General features: G+C 37.3%; 3 protein-coding genes across 3 annotated transcripts; 2 read left to right on the top strand and 1 right to left on the bottom strand.

The window, feature by feature from the left end:
* Positions 1 to 41: 41 nt before the first annotated feature.
* On the bottom strand, positions 42 to 593 carry LOC141828147 (rapid alkalinization factor-like). The gene has a single exon (XM_074715519.1). The coding sequence runs from the start codon at positions 537 to 539 to the stop codon at positions 198 to 200; it is 342 nt and encodes a 113-aa protein (XP_074571620.1). The 5' UTR covers positions 540 to 593; the 3' UTR covers positions 42 to 197.
* Positions 594 to 4,922: 4,329 nt separating this feature from the next.
* Positions 4,923 to 5,971, top strand: LOC141827660 (dormancy-associated protein homolog 3). Its single transcript, XM_074714962.1, has 3 exons — positions 4,923 to 5,140; positions 5,228 to 5,416; positions 5,569 to 5,971. The coding sequence occupies exons 1-3, from the start codon at positions 5,029 to 5,031 to the stop codon at positions 5,679 to 5,681; spliced, it is 414 nt and encodes a 137-aa protein (XP_074571063.1). The 5' UTR covers positions 4,923 to 5,028; the 3' UTR covers positions 5,682 to 5,971.
* A 598-nt stretch (positions 5,972 to 6,569) lies between these two features.
* On the top strand, positions 6,570 to 12,270 carry LOC141826491 (importin subunit alpha-1b-like). The gene is made up of 10 exons (XM_074713743.1): positions 6,570 to 6,904; positions 7,055 to 7,151; positions 7,242 to 7,333; positions 7,432 to 7,563; positions 7,661 to 7,846; positions 7,937 to 8,100; positions 8,177 to 8,255; positions 10,759 to 10,887; positions 11,323 to 11,450; positions 11,540 to 12,270. The coding sequence occupies exons 1-10, from the start codon at positions 6,692 to 6,694 to the stop codon at positions 11,910 to 11,912; spliced, it is 1,593 nt and encodes a 530-aa protein (XP_074569844.1). The 5' UTR covers positions 6,570 to 6,691; the 3' UTR covers positions 11,913 to 12,270.
* The last annotated feature ends 1,008 nt before the right edge of the window (positions 12,271 to 13,278 follow it).

Genomic DNA, 13,278 nt, shown 5'->3' with positions numbered 1-13,278 from the left:
ATTAACAAATAAAATGTTTTTTGCATGGTTAATCGCATATAAACATAAAATCCCAGTTTGCATTGCAACAAAAGCATAAGTGAATAATAAATTATTTAAAGCTCGAACACAGGACAAATACATACCAAACTAGTCAGTTTTCTTCAACAAAATCGCGGTTTTTTTAAGGGAGGAGAAGAGATCTGGGGGATTCGTCTTCATCCTCGGCATTGGGAGATGGAAGAGCAACTGCGGGAGTAGGGATTGGCCTGGGCGCCGGGCCGGCAGTTGTAGTAGGAGGCGCCGCGGCGGGAGCAAGGAGTGGTGTCGCGCCTCAGGGCGCCGTAGCTGATGTATCCGGAGGTGGCGAGGATGCGGCGACTCACCTCGGAACCGAGGTCGAACTCATCGCCGGCGAGGCACTCCGCGAGGGAGCCGCGGCAGCCGGAGAGGGAGGAGGAGGGGACCCATCCAAGAGGAACCCCACCGGCAGAGGCATGGAAGAGGAGGGCGGCAGCGAGGATGAGGAAGGTGAGGGCGGTCCGGCATAGCTTCGCCATTTGGTGCCGGAGGGTGATTCCTCTGCTAGGGACCAAAAAACAAACAGAAAGGGGGCAACTTGGCAGAGAGCATTCACTCCTCTTCCTCTACTCTATTTATTGTAATAATTAATTATTGACCGCGCTTTCGTACAAATTTCTCTCCTTTTGGAGTTTTTAGTAATTCAGCATTTATATAATCAGTTTCACGATCATTTATGAAAAAATAAATTAAAAAATTGTAATTGATCATAAGAGGGTATTGCCAAGAATTAATTCAACATTTGATTTGTTATCAAGGAAATTTTCATATAGCCTTGAATGTTTCACTCAGCATCACTCATTCCTTTCAATAAAGGTGGAATTTATTATCCCATTGACTCCAAAATTAAAATACTATAATTGACCACGATGAAAAAGGATATTATCGTTAATGTCAATCCTTAGTGTCAATCAAATCAATTCGTTGAATAAGACTTGAGTTGGACTCGAGTTAGGATTGAAAAGTCAAATTTAAATTAAAGGGGGTTGCATGATCACTTAAGAGGAGATTAATGGGGTATTAATTTCATGGAATACTAAAAGTCAAAATCCTTGATATTCTATGATGGTATATAAAAAGGGTGAGAGTTTTTTTTCCCTTTCTGTCTTGGATGATTTCGAAACCTTCTTCCCTTCTCTTCTACCTCCTTGGTCGAACCATATTTTGTGATTAGCACCGCAATTTGGTTCATCTTCGTCTCGCTGTTCGTGTGGATACCATGGAGATGCGAACACACTGATCGCGCTGAGATCTGCTAATCTCATAAAGCAAGAGTTGCTGTCGGGATTGCGAAGGGCTCGCATCGAAGGTAATCTCGCTTCTAGTAGATAGAATAATAAAACGAGTATGAGTTCATGGATCTCTCCTTTTCCGCTGCGTTTATGCAGATAAAAATTATTTTTTGTCGCATATAGATCCCTACAATTACCTTGATTTCATTAAGATTCAATATTTGTCTATTTCAATAACTCTACTCTATCATAACCAACTTCAACTATGTCCTCAGAAGCACCATCACTCATCCCCAGATTATGTCAATCTTGTTATCTTGTCAATATTTGTTGATTATCCATGGTAATGTTTTCCTCTTGAGGAGAGTAGCCCGTTTGACAAGTGCATGATTTTAGGGGAGGTTAACCTCTATCATTTTAAATTTTTGATAAAAGAGGAGATGTGTGAAGTTTAAGGTTGTATTTGCAGCAAAATAATTATGGTCGGAATAACATGATCATAGTAGTTTTCTTGATGCTCATTGTTTAAACTATTATTTTTTGATCATGTTATAATTAATGTTGTTATGCTATTCATTATCTAGTCTAAACTTAAATGGATTGTCAAACGTTAAAAAATGAAAGATTGTTGGCACAATCATACCCCATACATGTAGTGTTAGATGTGGTTTTGATATTGGACAACATTAGTTAAGGCAAACCCGTGAAGTCTTACATGATTGTCAAGTGTGTAGGAAAGGTTAACTTAACAGAAATGATGAAGTCCAATAAAAATTAGGAGACTAGATTCTTGGCAAAGAGGAAGTCTTAGCAAGTCTAATGATCGAATGCAAGGTGATGAAGTCCAAGAAGATTAGAACCCGAATTCTTCAAAAAAAAAAAAAAAAAAGAAGCCCTAGCAGATCAAGTGATTCAATGTTAGGCGATGAAGGCTCAAAGATGTGAAGACTCCAAGCATGGAAGTAAGAGGTTCCTCTGGCACAAGATAAATGTGAACAAGGATAAAAGAAGATAGGAGTGACTCGTCCATTAGGATGGATGAGAAATAGTATAAGGGTCGATTGATAGTTGAGTATTAGTCGACTGCTATACTAGAAAGAAGTCATGGCCTAAGAAACTATGAATCAGATTGTGGTGTTGGCAACAATCAACAACTAGGTTCATATGGTTCATAGTAGTCAATTGTTGCCCCCGGGGCATATGAGTTAGTTATGACGCAGCAGAGTTGCAGAAGAGGACAAGGGTTCAAATCCTGACGAAGTCAGGCAATATTCTCCTACGTCGTGATCAACTACAGTTTCTCAATTTACCTCCTCACAGATAATCGTGAGGCCGACCGTGTGGGGCCGCTAAGGTTTCCACCTTGCAGAAGAATAGTAGTCAATTGTTTGAGCCAAACTACAAATCAGTTTGGGGTTTTCAATATCAATGGATTGTTAAAGTTAGAGCAATCGATTGATAGTGTTAAACCACGAAATTGAGAGAGGGGTTTAGTCAGTCAATTGCATAAGCAATTATGTAGCCAAACCATGAATCAGTTTATTGACCACTCAGATTTACCTCCTCACAAATGGTCGTGGGGTCGATCTTGTGGGACCGCTAAGGTGACAGATTCCACATTTTTTTATAAAAGAGTATGATTTTGGCACTAGTCGATTACTAGGGACAAAACAATCGACTGATACTCTAAACCATAAGTTTGTGATTTACACAGTAAACTTGGTAGTTGAGTCAAGCGATCAATTGGTCGAAGTTATGAGAATATAAAAGCCTTAGCAGGACTGTGTTGTGGTTGCACGCTATCAATCGATTGATAAGCTTGTATTAGTTAATTGATAATCAATTTAATCGAATATTCAAAGTTACAAATACTGTTCAACAGATAAATTTGTTAGTACCAATGGAATCAAAATATCTCCACAATGGTATGATATAGTCCACTTTGGGCCTAAGCCCTCATGACTTTGTTCTTGGGCTCTCCCCAAAAGGTCTCATACCAATGGAGATACTTTCCATCCTTTTAACCCTATGATCTTTTTTCATGTACTTTAATTGCAACCCAACAATCCCCTCAAATATGACCCGACCTAACTTTCCACCTAGCCGCAGCTAGGACTTTTTGCCCCTCGGTCCATCCAATCTACTAGGACTTTCCACCTAGTCGCAACTATGACCCGACCTACTAGGACTTCTCACCTGGTGTCTGGTCCTCTTGATTCCTTTGTTTTAAGGTTCAAACCACATAGACTCATGGATCATCCGGCGATTAGTCCGTGTAATACCACTTGTTAGTACCGATGGATAAAATATCTCCACAATGGTATGATATTATCCACTTTGGGCCTAAACCCTCATGACTTTGTTCTTGGGCTCTCCCCAAAAGGCCTCATACCAATGGAGATACTTTATATCTTTTTAACCATATGATCTTTTTCCATGTATTTTAGATGAGACTATATTTACACCCTTGCAACCCAACAAAATTAACATCAAATATGACAAGCAACTTACTAGAGATGTGCCAGTATTTTATTAATCTATGGTCAATATAATGAAATAATATAGAGATTTTATAAAATTAATAAAATGAGATCTAAATATTTGTACCAACATTTAACCTATCAATTATTATAAGATTCATTTCAATATAGAAAATTATTATATTTATTTTTTACATAAAATATTTATACTACTAATATATATTTATTTCTACACCAAAATATATTTAATAGTATTTATAAAATTTAAAAGTATTTAATAATGTAATTAAATAATTTTTTAATATTTACTATCCTATTTCTTATTTAATTATGTTTTTTATATTATAAGTTTAATTTAAAATAAATAGATTACAATGGATTTTTATCTCCTTGCGTATATATTATCGATAAAAATAAAATGAAAAAAATATTTTTATCATATTCCCAATATGTGTTTAGTTGCATTTGTTTTAGATCTTAGACTTAAATTAGATATTTTATATGAAATGTTAATTATGAAAATTTTATTTAAAAATTCTTTTTATCATGAGACATAGTAATATTATATAAAATATTTAAAATATTTTTTATATATAAAGATTATAGTTTTAAATTTTGATTAAGTTATCTTAAACATAAAATATTAGTAGTAGTAGTAGTAATTTAAAATTTATAAAAATATAATTTTTATTGAGAGAGTTATCTTGAAATCTTCAAATTTTAATAGGAACTTGAGTATTCTTTTACTATTTTTTTATTTTAATTAAATAGATTGAATTTAGATATTTTGTAGTTTTTTTTCCATACTCCATTATTGAAAAAAAAATTTAACTTATCTATTACAACCATTGTTGTTGGCGGAGATAATATATTGAATGAAAGATGATATACCTAAAGGATACATAAACAATTAAATAAGTAAAAACAATTATATTTTATATTTTTATAAATTTATAATTTTGGTGAAATATTTTTTAAAATAAAATAATAATATTTTTGATTTTTTTTATAAAATTCTTTTTTATAAATTTTTATAAATTTATAATTTTATAAATATTTTTTTAAATAATAATAATAATTTTAAATAATCAACGATTTCCATCTATGAATTATAATAAAGTCTGCATTTCTGAAACCTCGAACCGACTTTTCGAACCATGATGGGATCTACTCTGGGCTTATAAGAACAAGGCCAAATTCTTTATGCGACAGCCGCCCACACACTCCACAGTCGACATCTCCAACTCCAGTCTTCCATGAGTCTTCTCGACAAGCTCTGGGACGACACCCTCGCCGGCCCCCGCCCCGACTCCGGCCTCGGCCGCCTACGCAAGCCGCCCTCCTTCTCCCTCCGCACCGCGGCAAAAGGTAACCTCACCCACCCTCTCTCTCCCTCCTCCCGCTTCATTTCTCTCCTTGACCTTAGATCTATGCTTCATCGTGATCTTCTGGCAGACGAATCGGAATCGCCCAAGGAAGGAGGGGCCAACGCTGCGGGCGGCGACGGCCCAGCGGGGGAAGCGCCGATGCGGGTCACAAGGAGCATTATGATAAAGAGACCGCCCGGGTGGGCGTCGCCCGGGAGCGGAGCGACGCCGCCTTCTTCGCCGGCGGGATCCACTCCGCCCAAATCCCCCTTTTCAGGTACCTTCTCGGATCTAGGGTTTCCCCTGCATCATGATTCTATGTGGGCGTTTTGGTCATTTTAACCATCTAGAAGCATCTAGAGAAGCTGCTTTATCTTTTGTGCCTCCCACTTACGAACAGGAGATTGATTGGTTCACTTAATCGCGTAGGGTCTGGAGGGAAGGAGTGGAACCGTTTCAGTAGAAGGTGGGTGTCGGAAGCGTACAGCAGGAAAGGGGAGGAGGAGGCTGGGCCTTCTTCATATCCTCCCTTCGAAGGCTAAGCTTCGCTGCACCATGTAAGATCCTCTAGAGCTATGCAGGAAGAAGTAGGCGTGGTTTGTGTATGTTGGATGCTCTGTGTGGTGTGTGTGTGTCTTGTGGATGAGTTAGAGGGGTTCTGTTCCTTGTCTCCTTGAGTCGGGTAGTGTGTGTGTGTGTGTGTCTGTGTCATAAATTGTAATAACGTGTGTTTCTCGCTCGGAGATGTATGCAGAATAAGGAAGCTGGTAGTTTAACCGGAGTGTTCTTCGTGTGTGACGATGCCTGCGTTAGAATTGTTTCTTGGCTTGTAGCTTCACTGATCTGGTTGATGTATGCATTTCTTCATGATTTCTTGAGGCCGAGTGCTGGGGGAAGGTTGTTGATGTTTGCAAAATTAAAATGATCGGGAAAAAAAACTTTGATGTGAAGAAATATGTTGTCCAAATAGTGCTATATTATACGACGTTGTTATACTAAAAATAAATGCATGCCACAAAATGGATCTACATCCATAAATTCATCAAGATAGAAATAAGCTAAAAAATATTATAGGATAAAAATATTATATAATAATATAATTTTTAAAATAGTAATAACTTCTTATGAACAAATAAAATTAGTGTTTTATTTTTAGTAAAAACTCTTACACATTGAGAATATTAATTCTCATCATTATAAATTTAGGTTTGGCTTAGTCCATTTACAATAAACTCAAATTAATTTTACAAATTATAGGAAGTAAATTGAGACAAGGAAATGAAACCGGCTGATGATTAGACAATGGCCATATTGAAATATACCACGAAATTTTATGTATTAAATTGAATGTTTGCGTCGTCGCGGAAATTGGAGAAGTATCAATTCCACAGTTCGATCAATATAAAAGCATTCTTTCATCGCTCTAGTCCTCCCTTTACCTTTGAGCTCCGCTAGGGTTTGGGTTTCGCCTCTTTGCTCCGACCTTGATTGTCCATCTCTTCTTCTTCTTCTTCTTGATCGCAGTTGGTAGGATAGTGGGCGGCTGTGGAAGATGTCGCTCCGGCCTAGCGAGAGAGCGGAGGTCCGCCGGAACAAGTACAAGGTGGCCGTCGATGCGGAGGAGGGACGGAGGCGGAGGGAGGACAACATGGTTGAGATCCGCAAGAACCGGCGGGAGGAGAGCCTCCTGAAGAAACGGCGGGAGGGGATGCAGGCTGTCCAGCCCGTCCCGCAGCCCATCCACACCGCTGCCATCGAGAAAAAGGTGACTTTAGTTTCGTTGTTTTTAATTGATTGATTTCGTTTATTGAATCGGTGTTCTAGGGTCGTTCGTTTGATCGATGGTCATATTCTCTTTGTTGGTTTTTGTTTCGGTGTATGTAGCTCGTTTTTGGACTGATCTGATAATTCACAGTTGGAGAGCCTACCTGCAATGGTGGCCGGCGTTTATTCTGATGACAACGCTATGCAGATAGAAGCAACCACCCAGTTCCGGAAATTACTCTCTATAGGTATTAATTGATTGATAGTTATTTTTTTTTTTTGCCTTGTAACATGTACTTGGAAAGGATTATACTGTTTATAATTTTCTATTTAATCAGAACGAAGCCCCCCAATTGAGGAGGTGATACAAACTGGGGTAGTTCCTCGGTTTGTTGAGTTCCTTATGAGGGAAGATTTCCCTCAACTTCAGGTAAGCTTCTTTCTTATCTAGGTTTCAAGAGTTGGTTGTGATTTTACTATTACTTTTTTACTTACATAATATTAAATGCTTTTAACGGCATGTGGCAGTTTGAAGCTGCTTGGGCCCTCACCAATATTGCTTCGGGGACATCAGAACACACTAAGATTGTGATAGACCATGGAGCTGTTCCCATTTTTGTCAAACTTCTCAGTTCCCCCAATGATGATGTCCGTGAACAGGTAAAATTTATTGCAAACCAGAGTGTTTACAGTACTCCTTACAATCCTTGGAATTTGGCTGGTGGGCATTTAGCAAATTCCTTTTGTGTAAATTTAGGCAGTGTGGGCCTTGGGTAATGTGGCTGGTGATTCACCAAGATGTCGAGATCTTGTCCTTGGTAATGGAGCATTATTCCCGCTCCTGCAACAGCTGAATGAGCTTGCTAAACTCTCCATGTTAAGAAATGCCACTTGGACCCTGTCAAACTTCTGCAGAGGGAAGCCACAGCCAGCTTTTGAACAGGTCTTTCTGTAGCTGTATTAGTCTATTATTCAGGGCCACCCCAAAACACATATTCCTTTACATATGGCTGTTGTGTATGTCGATGGGCAGGTTAAGCCTGCTCTTCCAGCACTTGAGAGGTTAATTCATTCAACTGATGAAGAAGTACTGACAGATGCTTGTTGGGCACTATCTTATCTGTCAGATGGTACCAATGACAAAATACAAACTGTCCTTGAGGCTGGTGTCTGCCCTCGGCTTGTAGAACTTCTTCTGTAAGATATGGTTACTGTAGTTATAATTTTCAATTCCTCTCTGCCAAATGCTTATTTTCATTGGTTCTAAGTGCAGCCATCCCTCACCTTCTGTGCTTATTCCAGCCCTTCGTACAGTTGGTAACATTGTCACAGGAGACGATGTGCAAACTCAGGTCTGCTCAATGATCACTCTTTATATATATATATATATTTATTTATTTATGATGTTCTTCATGATTTGCTCAAGATTGTGCACCAACTTTTTGTGTCTCTTATTCATACTCCAAGTGAAATGGATGCATCTGACCTAGGAATGAAATACATAATTTACAAATTTTTTTCAAGTAAATCAACAAACCAAGTTCAACTTACTAGCCAATAATAAATAAGACATGCATATTAGTTTGGAAATTACCTTACAATTATATGACTGTGATACTTGTAGCTTGTCATAGTGCTATTAGATTATTGTAATTTACAACATCCAAAAGACATTGATACGGTAGGTACTGTAGTTTTGACCTTGTTTTTAGTCTATATGACCAACATGGCAAACTAGTTGGCAAATAAGAGTATAACTTTCTTTACCAAGGTATCTCTGGTTTCTCTGAACTTGATTTTTATTTTCACAGATTTTGCATTTGTATTCTACTTAGCTATTGTAGTGCTAGTGCTTGCTATTTGTGCTAACATACACCATGTGGGGGACATCCTATGATGAGAGGGTAAAAATAAGAGGAAGGTGAGTGAGGAAATTACTTAAAGGAAATGATTGATAAGAGATGGCCTATGGGACTCAGACTTAGCATAACCTCCTCTGATACCCATATCAATATGAAATGAAATGGGTATGACAATGGAAAATGAGTCCTATGAAACGAACTTGTCTATTTCCTCATATGAATCAAGTAGAAAAAGTGGATAAGAGAGAGAGGAGAACAAAATAGAAAGATGAAAAAAGAGCAAGAGGAAGAAAAGAGGAAGTGGAGGAAGAAGACTTGTCTATTGCCATGTCTTGAAGGAAAGAAAAAGGCATTAAAGATCCCTTTCCAGAGGGAGGGAGAGCATCGACTACTTGGTGTGAGAGGACCCTGGAGGTGGTTGCCTCACAAGCAAAACAACTAGAAGAGGAGGAAGACTATGAGGAGACATCTTAGGTAAAAAATTATAGAGGTGTTGCACAAGGTCAATACCTATGTTTTGACTACGGTGCCGGTAGAGAATTGGAGGGGAAGAAGGAAGGAGATGAAAAAGAAGAGAACACAAGTATATGCCTAATTCTAAATTTTATGATTCATCTGAAATGATATGGTTTTGACATTGTAGTGTATGAACACATGCTTAAAAAAACAACCATTATTTCATTTAATTTTGATAAATTTTGTAGCATGTCAAGGAGTATCAAATGTTAGTAATGACATGATGATGGCACAATGATATATTATAAATTTCCTGTGTGCGCCGAGTAGTATCGAATTTTGGTGATTTATTAAAACATACATTTTGACTATGCCGTCCACCACAGTATGAAATTTTAAACCAAGTGTTGTATGTGACCTTAGATGAACCTAACCCTTCTTTACCACTAAACTGGACCAGTTGTTCAAGTTTGGTTCAGCTAGTAAACATCTGAAGTGGCCCTGCTTAGAATCTAAATTGAACCATTTTGATCCAAGCATAATCCTGCACATAGTTTTCCAAATAGCAACAAATAAATCCCCCTAACAACTTGGTTCAATATTAATTTAACTAAATAACAAAATCCCTTAAATGGGTAAACCACCAAATTATGATATTAAATCGTTGTGTCCTTGTACTCTGTGTTCAAAATTTGGATCCTTTTCTGCTGAGTTCTGCATCTCCATTTTGTAAATGCACGCTCCAAACATTTGGATCCACGCTTGCACCAATTTTTTTATCCTGTCAAACTTAGGAGACAAGGAGGAGGAAAAGAGAATGAGGGTTGTTGAGGAGGAAAAAAATGGGAGAGAGAATAGCTTATACTTTATTCCAGTTATAGATCACTAGAGCTGCAGGATCTTGTATGCATATGTAGTTTTAGAGGCTGAGGAATCTTAGGATATTATTGTCACCCCTTATCTAGATCGCTGCTGTTAAGATATCTCTAGCTCATGCTATGTCTCTCCCTTTTTTTTTTTTTTGAAGAATGAAGATGTCTTATATTGAAGATACATGAGAAGATAATATTTCGGATGTACATGAATACTTTTTCGTATTGTTTTAATTGTTCTTTTTTCTGTATCCATTTTGATTTAATGCATCATCTGATGTCTCTTGTAACAAGGGTTAGTTGTTTGGAGAAGCAAGCAACACATGAACATGTCTGATATAATTTTTGGATCTTGATCTTCTGAAGCTTATGCCCCCTAGTGATCATCAACACCCACAAGCTTTTCTATATTTTAAAATCCTATCTGGTTCCTTCTTGTTTTTGCAATTCCAATCTATATTCTCTATTTGGTGTTCAATTTTTCATTCTACTATCATCAAGTATGTTTGGATTTCTCAAAATATTCATCTTGTTCAATGGAAGCAAGACACTATTTTCCCATATTTTTTGCTCCTTTTGTTTCAATATATTTCTCAAATCAGCTTAATTGATTGTCATATATTCTGCTCTGTTTCTTAATAGTGTTATTTATTGTTCTGCTTTAGTATGTTATCAATCACCAAGCACTTCCTTGCCTTCTGAACCTCCTGACTCACAATCATAAGAAAAGCATCAAGAAGGAAGCCTGTTGGACCATCTCAAACATTACAGCTGGAAACAAGGATCAGATACAGGTTTGTCGACAGATATAGTAAATTTGAAATGCTTATCAGTCTATTTATCAGCATTTTGTATTCAATATCTTCCAGTAATGTAAGTCATTTGATCCTTAGTGCCAATGATTACCTAACCTGCCTTATGGTTTATTCATCAGTCCCTTAAATATTCCAATTTTACATAATTACCTAATATTATTTGTTTTTAATAAAAGATCTTATAACATTCCATCCTATGTAAATTGAGGGTTCTAGATATATATTAGTATAATAAAAAATAAACACAGGCTGCAGTAATTTTATGGAAGATGAAAGAACTGCTGACTAATTTACAGAAGCTCTTGTATGTAGAGATTTCGAGCTTAGAATTGAAAAAAATCTCTTTCCTTAGTGGAATTTGCCAAACAACTAATGACCTTGAGTAAGCCATACCTAGTATTGTATTGATCACAGGCTGTTATAGCAGCTGGGATTATTGGACCACTGGTGCATCTATTGCAAACTGCTGAGTTTGACATCAAGAAGGAGGCTGCATGGGCAATCTCCAATGCTACTTCTGGTGGTACTCATGATCAGATAAAGTATAAATTATGTGTGCATTTCTTTTTCTCTTTTCAAAACCTTCCAGGTTTAATCTCTTTGCTTAATTGGTTTATTTATACTTGACTAGGTATTTGGTTAGTCAGGGCTGTATCAAACCCTTGTGTGATCTCCTCATCTGTCCTGACCCAAGGATTGTTATTGTTTGCTTGGAGGGACTCGAAAATATCCTCAAAATTGGTGAAGCTGAGAAGAATTTGGGTTCTACTGGAGGTGTGAACTTGTATGCTCAGATGATTGATGAAGCAGAGGGTTTGGAGAAGATTGAAAATCTTCAGAGCCATGATAATACTGAGATTTATGAGAAAGCAGTGAAGATTCTTGAAACATATTGGTTAGAGGAGGAAGATGAAGCAATGCCTACTGGTGATGCTGCTCAAGCAGGATTTACTTTCGAAAATGACCAGAACAAAGTTCCTCCTGGTCAATTCAACTTCAGTTAAGTGCCAGTCAAGGGTTTCTCCCAGCAGCTGGAAATGTCCCAAGTCTGAAGTCATGGTATGGGAGATGGAGGAAAATGATGGATATTTTCGGAGTGTCTGCTCAGTCGGCTAAATAGATTATTTGTGGGAGTTGACATTGCATTTTGGTCTTCTACTAGTAATATTGTTGTATTTGTGTTAGATTTCAACATACTCCAGATTTATCAAACATAATTAGCACGAGTCCAGCATAATTAATGACTAGCACAGGGTTTCATGTTTTTGCCTTCCTGTATATTGTGATCGTTCAAGGCTCAAGCGTGTTTATTGTGGCCAGAATTTTGTGGTTAACTTTTATAATGCTATGGTGTGGCCTTCAGGAGTTGAGTGTTGTGTAATTTTGTCATGCTAAAGCTGCCTATTTCAAACTTTTGAGCAAACGATGAATCTTATCTTGAATCAGCTTTTTGTTGCCTTTTCTACTGAAAGAATATTAGCTTTGGTCAATATTTTGGTAAAACCCCAATCTATTGAACATTTCTACTCTTCATATTTGTGTGGTGGATTTGGGCTGATTCTTTGTTCTTGTGATTGGAATGTATGTGGTATATACTTGGAGTTTATGAACTCCAAAACTATTACTTGGATCTAGGCTTTTCAAGAGTCGAAGATTAGATTAATGCATCTTACAATGCTATGGGATCCCAATGTAGTATTGGATTGTATAAAAATATGCATCTTGAACAATTCTCATCTAGTAGTTTTGGATAATATTCCTAAATGGACCTACACTGTTCAAGATGTTTGGCCAAGCACTTGATCCATTCCTTGCACCCTAGAGAGTTGTGAGATGCAGTCCCTTGAGCCTCTAGGCGAGTTAGGATCATGTAGCAGTTTTAACCCTAGGGATGTTTGGCAAATCATAAGATTTTAGATTGTTTCAGTTGCTTATCCCATATCTCATTGATATGTAATCATTCCTAATCTTTTGGTGTAATTAGGTAAGTAATCAAAGGAAGTTTGTTAAAGCAAATTAAGAGGAGAAATATTAAAAATGAGATATTTAAGATATTGAGAGGAGGTTAAAATTCAAGGTTGAAATTTAAACCTCATAAACCCAAATTTGGATTTTCCTAGGGGAGGACCTTAGGGTTGAGGGAGATGCTTCTTTAAAGGGGAGAAAGACTTCCTTAGATTAAGGAAAGCTAAGAAGAAATTTGGAATAAGAGGGAGGTGCTCACCTTGATAAAGTGATTAGTTCAAGGTAGAACCTTAGATAAATTGTCAAAAGAGGAGAATGTAAGGTTAGGAGATATTCATCTAGAGTTTGGCATGGATTTTGGATTTTAAATCAAGAAGGTTATGGAGGAACCCAATGGGGAAAATA

Source organism: Curcuma longa, chromosome 4 (genome assembly GCF_044706935.1).
Source record: "Curcuma longa cultivar G26 ecotype Majalengka, Jawa Barat chromosome 4, ITB_CL_G26_1.1, whole genome shotgun sequence".
Classification (NCBI taxonomy): Eukaryota; Viridiplantae; Streptophyta; class Magnoliopsida; order Zingiberales; family Zingiberaceae; genus Curcuma; species Curcuma longa.
The sequence above is the reverse complement of the archived record's forward strand: the minus strand, read 5'-3'. Positions and strand labels throughout refer to the sequence as shown.

What these genes read in the sequence shown, in the direction of transcription:
- LOC141828147 (XM_074715519.1), bottom strand. Translation starts at nt 539, where the DNA reads ATGGCGAAGCTATGCCGGACCGCCCTCACCTTCCTCATCCTCGCTGCC.
- LOC141827660 (XM_074714962.1), top strand. Translation starts at nt 5,029, where the DNA reads ATGAGTCTTCTCGACAAGCTCTGGGACGACACCCTCGCCGGCCCCCGC. An exon ending in CCTCCGCACCGCGGCAAAAG is followed by an intron (nt 5,141 to 5,227) that starts GTAACCTCACCC and finishes ATCTTCTGGCAG; the next exon opens with ACGAATCGGAATCGCCCAAG. An exon ending in GCCCAAATCCCCCTTTTCAG is followed by an intron (nt 5,417 to 5,568) that starts GTACCTTCTCGG and finishes TTAATCGCGTAG; the next exon opens with GGTCTGGAGGGAAGGAGTGG.
- LOC141826491 (XM_074713743.1), top strand. Translation starts at nt 6,692, where the DNA reads ATGTCGCTCCGGCCTAGCGAGAGAGCGGAGGTCCGCCGGAACAAGTAC. An exon ending in CCGCTGCCATCGAGAAAAAG is followed by an intron (nt 6,905 to 7,054) that starts GTGACTTTAGTT and finishes GATAATTCACAG; the next exon opens with TTGGAGAGCCTACCTGCAAT. An exon ending in GAAACAAGGATCAGATACAG is followed by an intron (nt 10,888 to 11,322) that starts GTTTGTCGACAG and finishes TATTGATCACAG; the next exon opens with GCTGTTATAGCAGCTGGGAT.